This window comes from Leucoraja erinacea, chromosome 2 (genome assembly GCF_028641065.1).
Source record: "Leucoraja erinacea ecotype New England chromosome 2, Leri_hhj_1, whole genome shotgun sequence".
In the NCBI taxonomy this organism is placed as follows: Eukaryota; Metazoa; Chordata; class Chondrichthyes; order Rajiformes; family Rajidae; genus Leucoraja; species Leucoraja erinaceus.
Genome location: NC_073378.1, coordinates 11,273,019 through 11,295,660, shown reverse-complemented (window position 1 = coordinate 11,295,660; position 22,642 = coordinate 11,273,019). Strand labels below are relative to the sequence as shown.

General features: G+C 42.6%; 1 protein-coding gene across 9 annotated transcripts in view; it reads right to left on the bottom strand.

The window, feature by feature from the left end:
- The window catches only part of LOC129706915 (FH1/FH2 domain-containing protein 3-like), a 649,864-nt gene that overhangs the window by 35,320 nt on the left and 591,902 nt on the right, over positions 1 to 22,642 (bottom strand). For all 9 annotated transcript variants that reach the window (XM_055651616.1, XM_055651562.1, XM_055651571.1 and 6 more), the window contains 2 exons: positions 12,783 to 12,944; positions 6,152 to 6,342 (listed from right to left, as the gene is read on the bottom strand). In XM_055651616.1, the coding sequence (XP_055507591.1) occupies positions 6,152 to 6,342; positions 12,783 to 12,944 (353 nt within the window). The remainder of the gene's footprint in view (positions 1 to 6,151; positions 6,343 to 12,782; positions 12,945 to 22,642) is intronic.

Genomic DNA, 22,642 nt, shown 5'->3' with positions numbered 1-22,642 from the left:
TTCAGACTGAAATGTTGCTTGTCCATTCATTCTACAGATGCCTCCTGACCTGTTGAGTTGAACCAGCCTTTTGCTGTTTGCTCAAGATTCCAGCATCTGCAGTAATGTTTGTCTCCATTTTCTGCTTCCTCCTGAATGACTCTCCCTCTCTTTCTCTGAGGTGGAATCAAAGGACTCTCCAATACATTGAACGTGAGATGTTTGTAAACCATCTGGACAAATTAATGGATTTTTATATTAAGGTTGAGGAGTAAATAACTCATACGTTTCCAACTCTTGACCTGAATATCTTTAACATTTGGCTGGTCCACTCAGTTTCTTGGCAGGGAAGACTATTTTAAGTAAAGACGTCACTTCTTTCAATCTGATTAGTTGCTATGCATGGTGCAATGGAGGAGTTTACAGAACTAGAGGCCATTCAGCCTATTGTGTCTGTGCTAGTTGAAAAAGAACAATGTAATTGCACTGCCCTTCAAAGATCCATTCATTGTTGTTGAATGGGATGATGGTTTTTGCCTCTACAACCTCTCACAAAGGTTGTTCCAAACCTCAAACGCTCTTTGGATGAAACCTGTTTCTCCATTTCCACCAATTACTTTAAGCCAATACCCCTTGTTTTTTTTATCTGTCCGCTCGGGCAAAAGTGATCTTTCCTCATTCCTCTCTCTATGCCCCTCTTCAGCACTTAATTGAGTTGAATAACTTAATCCTTTGCAACTCAATTGAATTCTGAAGAAAATCGGCTGAACTTAACAAATCTTTCCTCATGGCTACAAGTTTCCAGTCACAACAACTTGTAGGTCAATCTCCCCTGTGTCTCTTCCAGTATAATCATCTGTGGAGAGAAAGAATAGGTGACGTCACCTATTCCTTTTCTGCAGAGGTGCTGCCTGATCCCCCGAGTTACTCCAGTTTTTTGTGCCTATCGTACATTTCTTCCCCTTGTTGTACCTTTGCAAATGTAGCCCACTCAGTGGAATGTGGTGTACCCAATGTAGAGACATTCAGAGCTGAACTCGAAGGGCCGAATGGCCTCCTCCTGCACCAATTTTCCATGTAACTAGTTCCGTGCAAAAATGGCACGTGTCATGGGATTCTTATGTGCCTCGTTTAAAAATATTTTGTGAGACTTCCACATGAAACTGCAGGTGCTGGTTTACAATGAAATACACAGAGTGCTGGAGCAATGCAGACCTAAACTATTTCCTACCCATATCTTCCAGAGATGCCGCCTGCCCTGCTGAGTTATTGAATTGAACACTTTATTGTCATATGTGACAAGTCTCAGTGAAATTCTTTGCTTGCATACCGTACCAAGGTATGCAACTAGTCGCCCATAAAGGGCGCTTACAAAGTTACAAATCCCCACCCCCTTCCTCTCGCGCCAGTTCCTCCTTTGTTCTTCCCCTCCTCCTCCTCCACACGCCGGGTCCACCATTGTTCATTCTTCTTGGTAGAGTTCATGGAGAGTTACTCCAGCACTCTCTTCTTGTGAGACTAGCCAACGTGTACTTTTGCTGGTCAGTTTGTGACCCAAGCAAAGCATCAATATTGCGGTGGTAAAACTACTAAACCCACTGTAATGCCGCCACTGCCCCCATAATGCCAATCTAGACAAAATCAACCCAAAAAAGGCATCTGACGAAAATACACTTTGCTGAAGAGTGTCTGCTTTGTCCCGATTCCTTTATTTGGAAATATGGCCAAATAAAATCCGGAAAACAGTCTATTACTGACCCATTCATGCCCCTCTTCTCTTTCCAGACACAGCCATGAGCAAAACATCTTTTTCGAGCAGCACTCTGTATACACCCAGAACCCTGGGGAGTGATACAGCTGGCAGGCAAGTTAATATGCATCTCATTTCCGTGCTTTTCATATAAGCTTCTAAGATGCTGGAAGTAATTAACACAAATAAACTATGACATAGCATTATAAAGAACTTTCCAACATCATTTTGCATTTGTTTGCTTGTTCTTTTTATGTTATTGAATTATTCACATCACAGTGTGAGCACCATTAACTGGCAAATCTAGTTGGTAAATGATATTTGATGATACTTTAATGTACTTTATTGTCAAGTACATAGGTGTATGGCTAGGCGACATGGTTCCAAAAAGTACTCAACCCTTCCATGTGTCTGTCCCCCCCCATCTCCCCCGGGTCTCCTCTTAGTTCTTGGCGCGAGCCCCCCGCCAAATATGATCATGGCTGATCATCCAACTCAGTATCCTTACCTGCCTTCTCTAAATACCCTCTGATCCCCTTAGCCACAAGGGCCACATCTAACTCCCTCTTAAATATATAGCCAATGAACTGGCCTCAACTACCCTCTGTGGCAGAGAGTTCCAGAGATACCTCTCTGTGTGAAAAAAGTTCTTCTCATCTCGGTTTTAAAGGATTTCCCTTTATCCTTAAGCTGTGACCCCTTGTCCTGGACTTCCCTAACATCGGGAACAATCTTCCTGCATCTAGCCTGTCCAACCCCTAAAGAATTTTGTAAGTTTCTATAAGATCCCCTCTCAATCTCCTAAATTCTTGAGGTATAAACCAAGTCTATCCAGCCTTTCTTCATAAGACAGTCCTGACATCCCAGGAATCAGTCTGGTGAACCGTCTCTGCACTCCCTCTATGGCAATACCTTCCTCAGATTTGGAGACCAAAACTGTACGCAATACTCCAGGTGTGGTCTCACCAAGACCCTGTACAACTGCAGTAGTACCTCCCTGCTCCTATACTCAAATCATTTTGCAATGAAAGCTAACATACCATTCACTTTCTTTACTGCCTGCTGCACCTGCAAGCCTACCTTCAATGACTGGTGTACCATGACACCTAGGTCTCGCTGCATCTTCCCCTTTCCCAATCGGCCACTATTTAGATAATAGTCTGCTTTCCTGTTTTTGCCACCAAAATGGATAACCTCACATTTATCCACATTATACTGCATGTGCCAAACATTTGCCCACTCACCCAGCCTATCCAAGTCACCTTGCAGTCTCCTAGCATCCTCCTCACAGCTAACACTGCCCCCCCAGCTTAGTGTCATCCGCAAACTTGGAGATATTGCCTTCAATTTGTGTCTCATCCAGATCATTAATATATATTCAAATAGCTGAAACCCAGATGAGCCTTGCGGTACCCCACTAGTCACTGCCTGCCATGAAAAGGACCCGTAACTCCTACTCTTTGCTTCCTGTTTGCCAGCCAGTTCTCTATCCACATCAATACTGAACCCCCAATGCCTTGACCTCTCTCATAGTTCTTGGCGCCCATAGTTCTTGACCCCCCCCCCCCCCCCCCCCCCCCCCCAAACCGGGTCCCCCTTTGTTCTCGGTAAATATTACTAAGCCTGTTATTGGGAGGCAAATTCTCCAGGTACCTGCTATACCATCGATATGAACTGTTTCTTGAGTGCACCTCAGGGTAGTACTCACATTTCAGAGTACTAATGTTGAGGACTTTAAGTCCCATTCAAGATATTTCAATACCGAGGCAGTGAATTATCAGGGCCGCCTCCTTCAGCTGACACTAACATTCCACAATAGCACTACTTTGCAGAGCAAGGGATGCCTGCTAATCCCTCATCCACCAACCAATAGCTAAAACATAGAGACACGAGGAACTGCAGATGCTGGAACCTTGGGTAAAACAAAGTGCTGGAGGAACTCAGCAGGTCAGGCAACATCCGTGAGGGGGAATGGACAGGTGACATAAAGAGACTGAAGAAGGGTCTCAACCCACAACACCACCCATTCCTTCCATCCAGAAATGCTGCCCGTCCTGCTGAGTTACTCCAGCATTTTGTGTCTATCTTCGGTCGAACCCTTCTTCAAACTGGAACGAGATGATCTAAAACAAGATGATCTGAAGCATAACGATCTGGGAAATCATCTCACTACTGTTTGTGGAACCCTGCTGTCTGCTAATTGCCTGCTGTGTTTTCAGCATTACGACAGCAAAACAACATGTTTCATTAGCTGCAAATTGTTTTTGGGTGACATACAAGATGCAATAGAAATCATTTAGAAGGAACAGGTCAGTAAATAAGAACACATGGTGCATGGGAGAAATCTGCAATGGGAAGAAAATATGAGGGGGCAGCAGAGAAATAAAGTTTTACAACCTTAGATTTCCAGTGCAAATTGTAAATCCAGACATGCAGTGTGTACAATTGCATGACACAATGACTTCAAAACTGTAAAATGTATGCACCTGCACTTGCAAATTTTACGGCTGACTCACTAGACTTCCATTGGGAGTATATTAATTTCGAACACATCCTGGCACAGTAATGATGAATTATTCAAGATAGCAGGTGGATAACCAGTTGCAAACCATTTCTAAAGTCATTTTTTGTTAAGTGTTTAAAAAACTGGTGTAGGAAAGATCTGCAGATGCTGGTTTAAATCAAAGGTAGACACAAAAAGGTAACTCAGTGGGACAGGCAGCATCTCTGGAGAGAAGTAATGGGCGACATTTCGGGTTGAGACCCTTCTCCCCGTGCCTCCTTGTGGGCAGATGAAGCCTTAAAATGATCTATCCAAGGTCAGGAACTTAGCAAGCACACATTTAGGACAGTCGAAGGAATAGCTTGGCATGACAAAGTCTCATCAACTCAGCTTTCTGCTTTATTTGCATCCAGTAGATGTTGTTGTGGTTCTCATTAAACCCTGTTTTTAGATCTTCTCATTTCTTCATCCTCATCCTAATACTCACTTATTATTTAAAGTGTTCTGGAATTGTATCCCTTATATGCAATAGAAGTTAGGACATTATGTTGTAGTTGTACAAGATGTTGGTGAGGGCACAGTGGGAATATGGTGTTCAGTTTTGGTCACCCTGCTATAAAGAAAAATGCCATTAAGGTGGAAAGAGTGCAGAAAACATTTACAAGGATCATCAGTCTGAAGAAGGGTTTCGGCCTGAAACGTCGCCTATTTCCTTCGCTCCATAGATGCTGCTGCACCCGTTGAGTTTCTCCAGCAATTTTGTGTACCTTCGATCTTCCAGCATCTGCAGTTCATTCTTGAACACCATTTACAAGGATGTTGCCTGGATTCAAGGGACTGAGTTATAGATAGAGTCCGGGACTTTATTCCTTGGAGCACACAGACGGGTACATGGATAGGAAAGGTTTAGAGAGATATGGGCCAAACGTGGGCAGGTGGAACTAGCATAAATGGGGTATCGGCCAGCATTGACCAGTTGGACCAAAGGGCCTGTTTCCATGCTGTATGAGTCTATGACTGAGTGGTAATCTTATAGAAGTGTATACAATCTTGAGGAGTACATATAAAGTTATTGCCGCCATTTTCCCCCAGAGCTTGGGAAGTAAAAACTAGAGGGCATAGGTTTAAGGTGAAAGGGGAAATATTTAGGAACTTGAGGGGAACTTTTTTGACAAAGAGGGTGGCACATGTTATGGAATGAGCTGTTTTAGAAGGTACACAAAAATGCTGGAAAAACGCTGCGGGTGCAGCAGCATCTATGGAGCGAAGGAAATAGGCAACGTTTTGGTCCGAAACCCTTCTTCAGAGTTTGTGTACCTTTGCGTACCTTATGGAATGAGCTGCTAAGGGGAAGTGGTTGAGGCAGGTACAACAACCACATTTCGTAGAGATTTAGACAGGTACATAGGTAAGAAAAGTATGAATCGTGTGAGAAAATTGGATCAATGTTGATGTGCTTTTTGGTTGGTATAGACAAATTGAGCCACAGGGCCTCCATCCATGCTATACACTCTATGACATTGAGGACAGTGAGATTGCAAACTATTAGTACAAACCTCTGCAGAAAGTACTGAACACTCAACTGTTATTTTTAACTTGAAATATTCAAAGCAAATTTTGATATTTAAAAAAATATTAAATATCCCCTTTCAAAAGGTGTTTAAAACCAGAGCCAATTTTTTCCCAATGCAGCAAACAACCATATTTTAAAAATAATTTCTCAATTGCATTTCATCACAAACTTTAGATTCACTTTGCTGTAGTTTCTACCTTTTATCCTTGTGTCTAAAACACATCTGCAGCAGGGAACTTGGCCACTTTCACAGTTTTTGATTGAATAAAAAAAAAATCTGAAACATAATTATCCTGAAAACATCTTGAACTTACATCATGGCTAGAAAAGAATCTTCATATTCTACCTGTTTATTATTCTTCTGTGAACGATTTTTAAAATGATGATCCTCTCGGCACAGTCCTTCAGGGATTCAGACATCTTCTGCTTCAGGGAGGGCTTCATTTCATGCTTTGCGATTGCCTTTAAATGATCCCATGAAGCTTTGCATCTCCTCTCCAATTGACAAAGGTTTTCTTGAAGCTGATCAAAGTCAACCTGAGAATTACAGTTTGCAAAAAAATAATTAAATATTTCCTGCACAATAGGTGCACCATAGCTTACTTTAATTGCAAGGATTAAAATAAACTAATGCCGAATTGATAAGAAAGGTTCAGAAGGAATACTAGTCAAATGCAGACAGGACTAGCTCAGATGGGGCATCTTGGTCGGCATGGGCAGGTTGGGTCGAAGGGCCTATTTCTCTGCTGTAGAAATGTAGTGGCATGACAGTGGCAGCAGCGGAAAAAAAAATTCATGAATGACCTGGAAGATCAGCTCTGCACCGAAGCATGGCTCGCTGGAATGGAGAAATGTTTATTTTTTATTCAAGGATTTTGATTTGTACGAAATAAGACAGTTTTCTTCTCGTTTGCTGTCCATAAGGATATTTAGCATACTACGCTTGTTATTTTCATCTCTATCACAAAAGCTAGGAATACTATGCATGCAGTGGACCGGACCAACATATTAAAGGGCCGGTCCCACCAGCATGCGACTGCATGCGGCAAGCGCGACCAAACCGGAAGCGGGGACCGCGTGGCGGTCGAGTGAGTGACGTGAAGTTCGAGCGAAGTCCGCGGGAAGTTCGCGCGTGACGTACGGCGTCAAGACGTGCGTCCGGCGTCGCGACGCTGCGTATGCTCGTCGAGGCGGCTGCGGGCCGGAAGGCCGTTGCCGCGCGGAATTTTTGAACACTGTCAGTTTTTTGGAGCCCCGCACGATGTCGGGACCAGCTCCGCACAACTGCATACAGCTCCGGCGATCAAAGTGGGACCGGCCCCGCGAGGCCGTACGGCTCAAGCGACCACGTTAGGTCACGCTTGCCACATGGAGTCGCATGCTCGTGGGACTGGCCCTTTAGTCAGTGTGGTAAGCTGGAGCTAAGTGTTTCTTTGAATAGAGCGAAGGAGTACATTCATCGTCTTCTCTTTAAAAGACAATGAATGTGGATTCTGTGGAGGCAGAGGTTATTGTCATAAAACACAGAAACAGGCCCAATTTGTCTATGCTGATCAAGATGCCCCATCGAAGACAGTCCCATTTGCCCGCATTCTGTACATATCCCTCCAAACCTTTCCTACCTTCGTACCAGCCCAAGCTGAAAGATTCTTGATAAGCAAAAGGATGAAACGTTTTTTTTCAATTCTGGGATGGGAGTAGGAGGTAATACTGAGCTGAAGTTACAATGAGATCATTCATGACCATTGTTGAAACAAGAACCCAGGAACCAAATTGATATGTTTGTACTTGTCATGTGCACAAGTTCAAGTTCAAGTGAGTTTATTGTCATGTCCCTGATAGGACAATGAAATTCTTGCTTTGCTTCAGCACACAGAACATAGTAGGCATTTACTACAAAACAGATCAATGTGTCCATATACTATAATATAAATATATACACACATGAATAAATAAAATGATAAAGTGCAAATAACAGATAATTGGTTATTAATAATCAGAGTTTTGTCCGATCCAGGTTTAATAGCCTGATGGCTGTGGGGAAGTAGCTATTCATGAACCTGGTTGTTGCAGTCTTCAGGCTCCTGTACCTTCTACCTGAAGGTAGCAGGGAGATGAGTGTGTAGCCAGGATGTTGTGGGTCTTTGATAATCCTGCCAGCCTTTTTGAGGCAGCGACTGCGATAAATCCCCTCGATGGAAGGAAGGTCAGAGCCGATGATGGACTGGGCAGTGTTTACTACTTTTTGTAGTCTTTTCCTCTCCAGGGTGCTCAAGTTGCCGAACCAAGCCACGATGCAACCGGTCAGCATGCTCTCTACTGTGCACCTGTAGAAGTTAGAGAGAGTCTTCCTTGACAATCCGACTCTCCGTAATCTTCTCAGGAAGTAGAGGCACTGATGAGCTTTCTTGATAATTGCATTAGTGTTCTCGGACCAGGAAAGATCTTCAGAGATGTGCACACCCAGGAATTTGAAGCTCTTGTCCCTTTCAACCATCGATATAAATGGGGCTGTGGGTCCCCCTCCTACTCCTTCCAAAGTCCACAATCAGTTCATTGGTTTTGCTGGTGTTGAGGGCCAGGTTATCGTGCTGGCACCATATGGACAGTTGCTCGATCTCTCTTCTATACTCTGACTCACCCCCATCAGTGATACGTCCCACAACAGTGGTGTCGTCAGCGAACTTGATAGTGGAGTTCGGAATGTGACCGGCTACGCAGTCACGAGTATAGAGTGAGTACAGCAGGGGGCTGAGCACGCAGCCTTGAGGTGCTCCCGTGCAGATTGTTATCGAGGCTGACACATTTCCACCAATCCAAACAGACTATGGTCTGTGAATGAGGAAGTCGAGGGTCCAATTGCAGAGGGATGCGCAGAGATCCAGTTCTGCTAGTTTGGTAACCAGTTTGGAGGGGATGATTGTGTTAAATGCCGAGCTGTAATCGATGAATAACAGCCTGACATATGAGTTTTTGTTGTCCAAGTGGTCCAGAGCGGAGTGGAGGGCCAGTGAGATCGCATCCACCGTTGATCTGTTGTGGCGGTAAGCGAACTGCAGTGGGTCCAGGTAGGAGTTGATTTGCTCCATGATCAACCTCTCAAAGCACTTCATCACCACCGGCGTTAGTGCCACTGGTCGATAGCTATGCACACATTCATTCTATAATACCAAGAATGCTTGCTTATAAACCTCCAAAATGTGACAAACAGCACCTCCGTATGCTCTGTGTAGAAACTGAGTATAGTTGCAGAATGATCCATTCATCATCTCCGCAGATCTACATTTCAACTGTGCAAGGAAAAAAAAACATGAAGTAAAAGAAGAAACCATATGAGACAAAGGATCTTAATGGGGTACCTAGACAGAGCTGCTTAAAATGTAGAACATCTTCAATTTCTGGAGTGCACTGGGCACTATCCAAATTTAAAGAACCTTGCCTGGGCCAATTTTAATTGCATTGATGGTTAGACTAAAATAAAGCTGTTACTAAGCCTCAACCAGCTGGCATTTTAAGTGGAAATGGTCCAATGCATGGAATTTACACTCATACACGAGTATGAGCTTCAACCAGCCATTCTGCATTTATATGTAACATGGAGAAGAGGATATATTCCCTTAAAATGTTCAAGGTCACGATTATATCAGCGGTAAACCACATTGAAAAGTTGAAACCATTTGATGCATTTAACATTAAACAAGGCAATTAACACAATTTTTTTTTTCAGACTTATTTTCAGTTAGTAAAATATTTAACATTTACAGATTTAAAGGACCTCAGGGTTCCCAAGATGCTCCAATACTCAATGGAGCAATTAATTTGACAGACGTCAGTTCCCAATGGTTTGGCATGTTTGATTCATGGCGAAGATCGTTAATTCAGTGAGGAAGAGGCTTGCAGGGGCACAGATCCCAACAGACCACTGGACTGTAAACCTGTCCTTTACATGGCTGACAACAGCATTGTAAAACATCCTGCTGCCACTACTGGCTAGACCTCGGTTGATTAGGTCAGCAGATTCACTCGCTGCTGGTCATGCAATTTTATATTTGCCTGGGTTCTTTAAGGATATGGGGAAATGAATGGAGTGAGGGAGTAGACATTCCCTCTGTGCAGCTGAACAGCAAGAGCTGAAACAAAATGCTTCGTGATATTGTCATTTGCCTCCCATCTTAAAATGAAATGCAATATTGGAAGACTGGCTCAAGGTCACTTTGAACATTTAAACACAGGAATGAATTTGGGTTAGTGAGTCATACTTTATATTGCATGGTAATTAAAGCAATCCACACCAGGCTGTCTGGCAGTTGAAAGATTATACAGCGTTGTACCCTGTTAACACATTACTGTCATTTATTTGGCTTTAAGGCAAGGTCTTTCTGAGAGATGCAAATAAATTAAATATGTGACTTTAAAAAAAAAACAGAAATTAGCATGCCAAGTTTTAGAGAAATGATCTCATTGTCGAGGAAAATTATACTTTTCTCTTGAAGGTTGCACGCAGCTTTCACATTCATTTGCACTTTTCCAATCTGTTTTTTGTTTAAACAATGCATGAGATGGTTCCAATGCCAGGGAGAGAGGAGCTGATTCAAAGCAAAAGGAGAGTCTGGTAGTGTGAAGGATTAAATTAACATTAGTTTAGTTAGCTTAGTTTATTGTCACACATACTGAGGTCCAGTGAAACACTTTTGTTGCGTGCTAACCAGTCAGACGTGATTACCATCCATCCATTCACAGTGTACAGATAAGGGAATAACGTTTAATGCACGATAAAGTCAGTAAAGTCCGATCAAAGATAGTCCAAGGGTCACTAATGAGGTTGATTGGTGTTCAGGACTGCTCTCTAGTTGCGGTGAAATAGAAACATAGAAACATGGAAAATAGGTGCAGGAGTAGGCCATTCGGCCCTTCGAGCCTGCACCGCCATTCAATATGATCATGGCTGATCATCCAACTCAGTATCCTGTACCTGCCTTCTCTCGATACCCCCTGATCCCTTTAGCCACAAGGGCCACATCTAACTCCCTCTTAAATAAATTGGCCTCAACTACCTTCTGTGGCAGAGAGTTCCAGAGATTCACCACTTTCTGTGTGAAAAATGTATTTCTCATCTCGGTCCTAAAGGATTTCCCCTTTATCCTTAAACTGTGACCGGATGGTTCAGTTGCCTGATAACAGCTGGGAAGATACTGTCCCTGAATCTGTAGGTGTGCGTTTTCACACTTCCATACCTTTTGCCTGATGGGAGAGGGGAGAAGAGGGAGTGCCCAGGGTGTGGCATAATTCTTGATTATACTGCTGGCCTTACCAAGGCAGCGTGACATACTAGGTACCTAATACCAAGTTGTTAGTATGCTGGAAGCTACCTTCGGATGGTCCAAGATGCCTGCCTTGTTATATTATTTTCATGTTGAAAGGTAAGCCAAACATAATGTTGATTTTTTAACACTCAGCAAATCCTTTTACCTCTTCAGCCAACACTCAAAGGCTACTCATTCAGCAGAAAACTGTGGTTTCAAACCCTACCACCGAAACCCATGTATATGAGATAGACAGAGTTGACGTGGATAACCTTTTTCCATTGAGAGTAGGGAAGATTCAAACAAGAGAACATGATTTGAGAATTAAGGGACAAAAGTTTAGGGGTAACATGAGGGGGAACTTCTTTACTCAAAGAGTGGTAGCTGTGTGGAATGAGCTTCCAGTGGAAGTGGCGGAGGCAGGTTTGTTTTTATCATTTAAAAATAAATTGGATAGTATATGGATGGAAAAGGAATGGATAGTTATGGTCTGTGTGCAGGTATATGGGACTAGGGGAGAGTAATTGTTCGGCACGGACTAGAAGGGCCGAGATGACATGTTTCCGTGCTGTAATTGTTATATGGTTATATGGTTATATGGCATTTCAGTAGAGTACTAAGAAGAAGAGGGAGTTGCAGCATCCACAGTCATCATCTTTCAGATCTAATATCAACCAGGCACCCTGTCTGCGGGCACAATAGATCCAGGGGTCCACATGAAGACCACATGGTATCCATGGTACTTATTTATCCTTTAGAGTCACTCAGCAACAAACATCCAACTCATACATGCCAACCAATTTGCCAAGCTGAACCAGTCCCTTTACCTACATTTGCCTCACATCTCTCCAAGACCTTTCCATCCATGTAACTATGTCACCTGGGGAAGAAATCTTATATTCACATTGTTGCTTATGGGATCTCATCATTTAGTGACGCAAGCTAGAAAGGGAGTCTGTGGGAGCTCTGGCTACGCATAGGGTTTAGGTTCAGTAGCCTTGATTCCATACTTGATTAAAATTTACTGGAATTCGGTGCACAAACTGACTGCCATAATTTCTTCACGAATAGTTTGATGAATGTTGTTTGAGAACTAATTTTTTTGCTCGATACTTGTTATTTCTTGTTGCTCAGACGGGTCACAATCCTGAGACGCAAATACACGGGGTAAAGCCGGAAATCGGACTCAACGGCATTGAAAGGTCTTTGCTTTGGAAGGTCAATCATAAACACAGTCAAATGATGAGCAGGTTGGAGCATCCATGTGGATGGCCTACCTTTACTCTGATTCTTAATGATGCTGGCATTGTATTCTCTGCTGCACTGGGAGCATCATAGGAAGAGCAGTTTTTATGATAGCATTGCATAACCTCCAGGCTGGATTCCACATGCTACTTTACAGCCTTCTCCATTTTTTGGACTAGTGTATAAAGTCTTCATATTCTCCACAATCTAAAAAAAATATTGGCGTCCAAGCTTTCCAGCAACGTTACCAAATGAAATCCTTGGTGAAGTTGGTTGATTCCTGAGCTTCCAAAATACCCCAACCTGCCTAACTTGCAAATGTTCTCAAGTATTGAGAATATTTTGTTACCTTCTGCTCTGGCTGGAAAATACTGCTGCGCCATCTGGATAATAGACAGACGGAATTCTTTTTATATTTTGTTGACATACCTTGGCTGACCTTGTGATGGCCCCAATCTCAGAGTATAGGTCGGAACTATCTGGAAATGTTTCCACCACGATGGTTGCAATGTGATGAAGAAGAGATTGTTTATGTACCGTGTCCTTCACCTCTGGAACTTTCTCCAAGTACCCCAGCTCAAACCCTTTGGCCTACAAGGAAAAAGGGGAGAAAAATGCTTAAGCCACAAAAATATATCAAACGCTTTAAGAAAACATTCTTTTGCTTCCAAAAAACAGAACCTTGCAGCTGATAATTGTGCATGAGACCATGCGAACATTCAGGAGGTTCTGCTGCAAATGGTGCAAGAGTGCAGTCCTAATTGAGCTGATGAAGATGTGGTTTGGAAACAACGTTGATCTCACTCATAGCATTCCTGACAAGGGTTTTTAAATAAAATTCATACAAAATAAAGTATGAGCTGTGATGTGGGTGATTGCCACCAAAGACTATCTTCTGTTAAACCTGGCTCGGACAAAGCTCGGACATTATCTGCTTTTTGCACTTTATCAGTTTATTTGTTTATGTGTGTATATATTTATATTATGGTATATGGACACACTGATCTGTTTTGTAGTCTATGCCTACTATGTTCTGTGTGCTGAAGCAAAGCAAGAATGTCATTGTCCTATCAGGGACACATGACAATAAGCTCACTTGAACTTGAACTTGAACTTGAATTATACAACAGAGAAGATATATCCCTCATGGTCCTGTTCCAGCTCACCGCCATCTAGTGAGTCCAAATAGAAGTTTGGCAGAAATCCAGCTATGCAAAGGATCACAATCAGGCTGCCATGGACCCAAAAATGCCTTACTGGATAATCAGTCAACCTCTATTGGATTTAAGTAATGTGCTTACTACAAATATAAATCTGTATCCTTCACATTTGCTTCGAAAAACAGACAGAAGAAAAGACAATGAGTTGGGTGAGGGAGTTTTAGAGGGAGTTACGGTTTGTGAAGTAATCGCGGGCCAGAGGACAGGGGTTTAAGTTGAAGGGGAAAAGATTTAATTGAAATCTGAGTGGTACTTTTTCACACAAAGGGTGTGTGGAACGGACTGCCAGAGAAGGTAGTTGAGGCAGGTACTATTGCAACGTTCAAGAAACATTTATGCAGGTACATGGATGGGGCTGGTTTAGAGGGATACGGGGCAAACGCAGGCAGGTGGGACTCATGTAGCTGGGACATGTTGGCCGGTGTGGGCAAGTTAGGCCTAAGGGCCTATTTCCATGCTGTGTCACTCTATGACTCCAAGTGCAAATAAATGCTCATTGCTGGAGAAAAAAATCCCTCCTTTAAACACTATATTTTTTTCAAAGGTCGTTGAAACTTCTTGTGAACCTCTACAGATGTACTGGAGAGAATACACTGACAGGATCCTTCATGGCCTAATTTGGAAACTCAACCGCAGAAGGAGGAGGGACTTTGCGAAAAGTGGTGGATATTGCTCAGTCCATCACGGGTAATGACCTCCCCGCCATCAAGGGAATCTACAGAAAGCACAGCCTCAAGACAGCAGCTAATATCAATGACATACACCACCCTGGCCATACTCTCATCTCGCTACTGGAGTCATAGTCATAGAGTGATACAGTGTGGAAACAGGCCCTTTGCCCAACTTGCCCACACTGACCAAATGTCCCAACTGCAGTAGTCACACCTGCCTGCTTTTGGCCCATACTACCTACCATCAGGAGAGAAGTACAAGAGCCTGAACACTATTACCTTCAGCTTCTTCCCATCAAAATTGTGAACCGCCATGTACGACCCTAACTACAACCCTTCTTCAGCAACAAACATCTGTGGAATTTGCATAGGTTGCACTGTGTACAGCCATAAATGCTGGAGTAAATCAGCATGTACTTTGGTTTGCACTATTCTGGTCTGGTTACTCATTATTGCAGAATGTATTACTGTATATTTATTTGTTGTGTTGTGTAAATATGCCTGTAAAGCTGCAAGATTAAAGAATTTCATTGTTCCGTTTCTGGTGGATATGTCAATTAAACACTCGTGACCTCCTGACCACAGCAAAATATTTGCAATGGAAGATGCCAAATCTGACCAGGTTCCTAATATCTCCACATGATCTCCTCTTAGATTATGGGCCAACATGCAACCTTCATAAAATAAGAAAGGAGTAATGACTAGTTGCTGTTGCATTTAGTTATACCTCCTGCTTGTTGGAGAAGTTAATTAAAAAATGAACCAAAAGACCCATTGCATTCTGCATTGTGTCAGATCTATGTCACTATTTATCGGCAGATCTCTGTCTTTTCTTATCTCAGACACGACTGATTTTTAAAACTTGGAATTAGACATTTTGACAGCCTTTTGTTTAAACAGCTTCATATAAAACTGTCCAGTCTCATCAAAGTTACAGTCAACAAGTGGTGACACTAAGTGCTAGCGTAATTCAGTGGGTCAGGCAGCATCTCAGGAGAACATGGATCTGCCAGGTTTCAGGCCAGGATCCCTCTTCAAACTGATTGTGCGGAGCTGGGAAGAAGGCTGGAAGAGGCTAAAACCTGGCAAATAGAAAATGGATACAGGTGAGGGGGTTTTGATAGGCAGGTTGTCAGACAAGAGCCAGAGATGAAAAGTAAAGGTGAGATACAAGAGGATTGAATTGTGGAGTTGGAAGAAAGAATGTACAGTAGATGGGAAGGGAGAGGGAGGGCAGAAATAGGTGCTCGGCCAGATGGAACACTGGGGAGAGGGAGGAAACAGGAAGTGGGGGGGGGGGGGGGGGGGGGGGTTGGTTAGTTATCTAAAAATGGAGAGTTTAATGTTCATACCTTTGGGTTGTAACCTGAACAAGCAGAATATAAGATGCTGTTCCCCCAGTTGTGGGTGGCCTCACTTTGACAATGGACAAGATATTAAGGTCAGAACCAAGGCCACACGCAAACTAGAGGAACCTTATATTCCATTTAGATAGCTTCCAACCCAAAATGTCACCTATCCATGTTCTCCGGCAATGCTTCCTGAGTTACTCTGTGTCATTTTTTGCAAACCAGCATCTGCAGTTCCTTGTTTCTATGGTCAACAAGTGGCGATGAGCACTATAATTCTATCAATCTTTAATTTGGTCCCAACAATTGCTTTTTGCTTTTTTTTTGTTAGTCGACAATCATTTTGCTGTCATTTGGTAACAAGTCACATTAAATGAAATTGTAATGGAGAAAATAAAATCTTCATTAGCTTCCGCCCTTGACTTTAGTTAGTGATGGGGGTTTTTTTTCCACTAGTTTGTAAAATCATACAAAGAACACATTTAGCTAATCTGTTACTATTAATTATTTCAAATTTCTTTTTTACTTTGTTCTTTCTGGAAATGTAAAGGAAATGGAAAATTGCTTTTAACTTTATCTGTTTTTGATGTATATACTACTTTTGTATATTGATGAATTCACCAGCTATGTTACTTGCAGCATTATTCATTATTAATTAATTATTCAGCATAGTTTGTTAACTCCACTCAGGGAATTGAACTTCATTTGATATTTGGCATGCATATTAATGAATTAAAGGGCCTGTCCCACGAGCATGCGACTCCATGCGGCAAGCGTGACCTAAAGGGTTCCCAGTGGACCTGGCAGAAATTGTCATCGATAAACCTTCAATGCAGAGCCTGTGGGTGAAATTTGAGTGAGATGTAATGGTATTCATATTAATAATATTAATGTTGGGAAGGTGAAGGGAAAACCGCAAACCAAGTCTTTAGAGCTCAGTCAAAGGAATCTTAAACAGAATGGGAAAATATACTGAACTGTTAAGGGCCTGACCCACGAGCATGCGACTCCATGCGGCAAGTGCGACCTAAAGGGCCTGTCCCACCAGCATGATGCGCCTGCATGCGGCAAGTGCGACCTAACGTGGTAGCTTGCCGTACCACTTCGCGGGGCCGGTCCCACTTCGATCGCCAGAGCCGTATGGAGTTGTGCGGAGCTGGTCCCGACATCGCACGGGGCTCCGAAAAACTGACCGTGTTTAAAAATTCTGCGCGGTAACGCCGTGTCACTCACTCGACGTCCGCGCGGGTGCTGGTGGGACCGTCCCTTTAGGTCGCACTTGCCGCATGGAGTCGCATGCTCGTGGGTCAGGCCCTTAACAGTTCAGTATATTTTCCCATTCTCTTTAAGATTCCTTTCACTGAGCTCTAAAGACTTGGTTTGCGGTTTTCCCTTCACCTTCCCAACATTAATATTAATATGAATACCATTACATCTCACTCACATTTCACCCGCAGGCTCTGCATTGCAGGTTTATCGATGACAATTTCAGCCAGGTCCACTGGGAACCCATTTAAAACACAACCTTCCTTTCCCTCATTCTGTGTCTCACGAAATTCTTTCTTGATGTTAACCTATTCCAATCCTCCATCATCCAGTTATCTTCTCAAGTCATTTATCTACTTGAGGAATACAACACGGTGGCTTTGATCTCATTTCATCATTCCACTTCCAGGCGTAACTCTGGCCTTATGCACTCTTCCCCTAAAGGTATTCACCATTACCTGATTAGGTAGACTGCACCCATGGAGTACACAGTACCAGGCACGGAATTTGCTATCAAAATATGGAGGGGACTGGGGGACAGGGGGGACAGAATATTTTGGTGGCCGCGCGCACATGCGCACACTCACACACACATGCGCGAAGCTTCGGAGGCTCAATCCAGCGCTAAATGCAGCTCAACTCTGTCTCGCCGGGTTAACCTACAAGCCCTGACTGGACTGACGGGACACCAGTGCTGCTTCTCCGCGCTGGCCATATTTCCCGCAAATCCAGGCAGGTTAACCTGGCATAGTTGAGTTGGGTTTAGCGCTGCTTCTCTGCGCTGGCTGTGGGCCTGGGGGTACCACGCCCGTCTGACTCCCGACCTCTCTGGCCACCCGCGGGGGGGTAACTCGGGTGGGGACGGGACAGCGCCGGATACCCGGCCGGGATCGATCCTGGCTGCAGATGAGGCGCAGGTCTGTGCCACATCTCCCTCCTCCAATCACCGTACTCTATCCTCAGTGCCCCCCACCCCACAGATTGTTTCCGATGTTGGGGAAGTCCAGATCTCACTGAATCATCATGTCCCGCCCCCATTGCCTGCTGACCGACGTCTCTCTCGTCCAATCGGCGCCCTCGATCAGCAGTCCTACCCCCACTGGGATCTCTCGGAAATGCGAGAAGGCAGGTAAAAATACTGAGTTGGATGACAGAAATATTGAATGGCGGTGGGCTCGAAGGGCCGATGCTCCCCACCTCTCAAAACAATGGGGGGGGGGGGTCCGTGTGACCCTCTCTCGCCCAATCGGCCCCCCCCCCTCCACCCGCAGAAAGCGGAGGTTTTAAAATCCGAATGACCCCCCACCTCTCAAAACATGGGGGACGTGGGGGGACGTTTCCCCTCCACCCAACCCCCCCCCCCCCCACCGGGGTTTCCCTCCCCTGCGCTGTACTGGGCCACTAAAACTCTGCCTGTTTTGCTAGATTTTGCATGTTTTGTCCAACTATCCGAATCACCCGTAATAATTTGCACTTCTATCTTTACAAAATCCCATTTGCACTTTTAGTTTTCCACATTTCCATTACCACCTATTTCACTTGCACAATCAACCTTCATCTCATTTAATCCTTCTTAAACATTTCTTAAACATAGACCTAATTTGTTTTCTGCCCATTTCTTTGGGCCCCATAGTTAATTATTAATTACAAATATCAAATCTACCATGTATTGCAGTTCTGGGAAAATGTTGTATACCTGAAATGTTCACCTCCAAAGTTTCTCACTCCACAGACGTCGTTTGATTTGCTAAGTGTTTTTAAATGGCATTATACTTAGTGGCCAGAAACATTTCCTTGGACACCGAGTTGCTCATGTAACATCTTTTAGTTCCTTAGTTAATTATTTCTCTCTGGTTGTTATCCCAATTCTACAGAAGATTTTTACAAAACCAGGGGTACCTTAGCTAAGTGCTTCTCTCTGCAACCCAACAAAATGTTTTTCAAAGCCAAAAGTACCTTACTAATATGTCTTGACATTAATCCAATAAATCAAGGTTTTAAATAGGTATTTAAATATTTGGAAAAGTTAGTATTTCAACTGCTGGAATCTAATCTCAGCCTTTCATTGTTATCTATCATGGGCCTAGATTGAGTTCTGATGAAAGGTCTTCAACTGAAGTTTTAACTCTGTGTCTCTTACTACAGCATCTTGACTTGTGTGTGTTTCCAGCATTTTCTGTTTATTTTTCAGATAACCAGCATCTTATGTTTATTTGGAGTAACTCAGCTTCTCTGGAGAAAAAGGAAAAGGTGACGTTTCGGGTTGAGACCCTTCAGCCTGATCCGCTGAGTTACTTCAGCTTTCTGTGTCTATCTACGGTTTAAATCAACGTCTGCAGTTCCTTCCTGCACATCTTATGTTTATTTGTTATTTTCTGAGGCTTAGATTTGGAGACTTTAAAGATGGGAAGCATTTGCTACTTCAACATTGCAAAACACAACGGTAACTTCTGGCATATGTACATGGAGCTAAATACAGAAATCCAGAAGCTGCTGAGATCAGTTCCCAGCTCCTCCACGGGGAATTGTGTTCTTCGAACTTCTCCAACAAAATCTTCAGAAATCAGTGATCTGTAGCTGCAAACTAGGCCAGATGCTTAATTTCCTTGCTGCAATAAAACAGCTCAAAATCTTGATCTTAGTTTTCTGAAGAGCAACAGAGTTTTTACTAAATCCAATTGATCATAAAATAACATTTGTTTTGTTATTTTACGATAAAAGGATTATATTTTAGTTTCTATTACATAAAATGTAAGTGTTCTCGTTTTTATATTACACTCTGTAAAAGAGTTAAGTACTTATTTAAAATCTTGATTTCTGAGATTAATGTCAAGACAAAGTGTTAAGATTTCCTTTGCTATGTAAATAGTAGCCCAGAATACAGAATAAGTAATGCTAATCCACTATTAGGTTAGGTTGCAGCTAGAACACTTGGTTTAATTGCAGTCTTTGTATTTTTGCCAAAATCTAAATCTCGCTTGCATCACATAGGTCCCATGCACATTTTGGTGAGCAATGAGGGGAAAATAAGTGTTCGGCACGGACTTGAAGGGCCGAGATGGCCTGTTTCCGTGCTGTAATTGTGATATGGTTATATGGTTATATGAGTCATCCACACTCATTACTCCCATTGCTGCATTTACCTGCAACACATTCTGAAGGGAGACTGTCCCAACATGGTTAATAGCAACATTTATACAATATGCATTCCAATACACCAGTCCAGTCCCTTGGCAATGGCCAAGGAAGCAAACCATTGCTTCTACTTCCTTAGAAGACTTAGAAAGTTTGGCATGTCCTCAACAACTCTCACCAACAACTTCTACAGATGCGTCGTAGAAAGTTCCATCCAAGACTGCAGGAAATTGCAGAGAATTATGGACGTAGCCCAGACCATTATCAGGCAATGGAACCATCCTATCAGCAACTAGTGAGCAGTCCTGACCTAACATTTACCTCAATGGAGATCCTCAAACTCTCTGTAATCGGCCCTTACTGGACTTTATCTTGCCCTAAATATTATTCCCTTTATCCTGTATCTGTACACTGTGGACAGCTTGCTTGTATGGTATTTCCACTGACTGGATAGCACGCAACTAAAAAGCTTTTCACCGTACCTCGCTACATATGACAATAAACTCAACTATAAATGTTGTGGTAAAGACACCGTCTTGAGGAAAGCCCTATTAAAGTCAATCAATGAAACCAGACTATTTCAACATCTGTGAATGCCACTGACATTCGCAAACACGCATAAAGGACAAAGGAAGTCACTGTAGTTGGCAAATTTAAATATATTGGGGTTTTCCCCATATGTTCGAATTATTTAAAATTTAATATTATATTTAAAATGTTTAAAAATCATTATTTTTGAGATGTTTGTGTTCTAATGATTTTCCAACTTGACAAATATTATTTTTTAAGTAACTTAAAAGTGAAAAAACCCAATGTAATTAAATATAATTACAGTATATTAATTCAAAATGAAATGTTATGAAAAAAATCTTCCCCTCCTCCTCCCTCAGAGGCAATATGTAACGAGGTAATGTAGCACCCACATTTTGCAGCAAAGCTGCTATAAAACGGGATGGATTTGGTATTCTCCCACTACTTCCCACAATGGGCTGCAGATGGAGCGACGGAATCATTTAGGAAATTTGAAACTTCCCTGTTCACGGGAATAATCCTCAATAGTATTTTGAATGGTCAATTTGGCCCTCCTTGCCAAACAGTTGCGCTCCGAAGGCCCCGGACTCAGCAAGGGTACAGGGGAGATTTACGAGTACAATGAAGGAATGTGGGACTTTGGCTTGGTGGGAAGAATAGAGATACTGTGATTGCTCTCCATTGGTATGCAAAGGTTAAACAGAGATTTAGTAGAGGTGACTAAAATTATGATCAGCTTTGACAAAATAAACATGGAGAAATAGTTTCCACTGGCAGGAGAGTTGGTAACTAGGAAACAGATTTTAAATAATTGATGGAAGAACCAAAGGTGAGACTTTAAAAAAAATCGATAGTGATTTATGATCTGAACTGTGCTACTTAATAGTGAAACAGATTAAATTGTCACTTTTAAAAGGAAATTGGAGATAAACTTGAAATTGCAAACTTTACAGAGTTATATCAAGGAGCAGAAGAGCACTAGTTGAATTCCACTTTTTAACCAGTTGCTTTAGCACAAATGACCTTCTGTGTTCTTTTATTCTAGTTTTATTTAAGATTAATTAAGAACAGGAGATTTGTTTATTAGGTGTGGACATTACCAGCATGGCCAGCATTTATTGCTACTCCCTGAGTGCTGTTGAGCTGATTGATCGATTGAGCCCTTCAGTGGACTATTAAGAGTCAACCACATATGGGTCTGCCGTTATGAAAAGGTCAGGCTAGGCAAGGACAAAAGATTACCTATCCATAAGAACATATACTGAAGGTAGATTTCTTCCACAATCAGGTATTACTCTTTTGTCTGCAAATTCTCATTGATCGCAAGATAAATAGAAGGTACATCATTACCTTGAGGAAATAGTGTATCACGATTTATCTATTTAAAATGACTTACATTTTTTGTTAACAAATCTTGAATACATTTATTTTGCAGCATGATAGAAACAGTCCCACTATCTTACTTTCTCTTTTATACCATGATTTCCGTTCGTTGTCGTAACCTAATAAATCTAAAGTGCATGTTCTCTGTACTTTGTGTTTGGTTAATACATTTTAATAAATTTCAAAAGTTACCAAGCAGCTTATGTGCCAATGAAGATACAAGTGGATTTTGTTTCAGATGTTAATGACCCCAGTGGGCATAGAACCTCATCTGCCAGTCCTTTCTCTCTCAGAATCAATTTTCATCTTGCACATTGATCTGATTTGTAATTCAAAAGTCCAACTCTTTCTATTGTCATTTACCTGAGTATTCGCAGAGCCCCAACGAGGAAACAAAAAACAACGTTGGGTCTCAACCAGTGCCCAGCTCGACCTGTGGACTCCATTACAAAATAAATAGGAAGGCGGCTGATCAAAAGTCCATGTCGCTGAGGAGGAAGACACTCACCGTCGGGGTTCGGCAACAGCGTTCCGACCTGGCGTGAGGGCCTGAACAGTGGCTCTGCTGCAGTGTGGGGGGTTTGGTGCGTGATACTTGGACCAGGGGGGACACGGAGTTCACTATGGTGCCTTCCTCACCTGGGTGCCATTTATGTTATGTTGTGGACTTTATGTGTTTGTGCTTTTTTTTAAATTTTAATTCAATTTCAATTTTATTTTTAATATGTTTTATC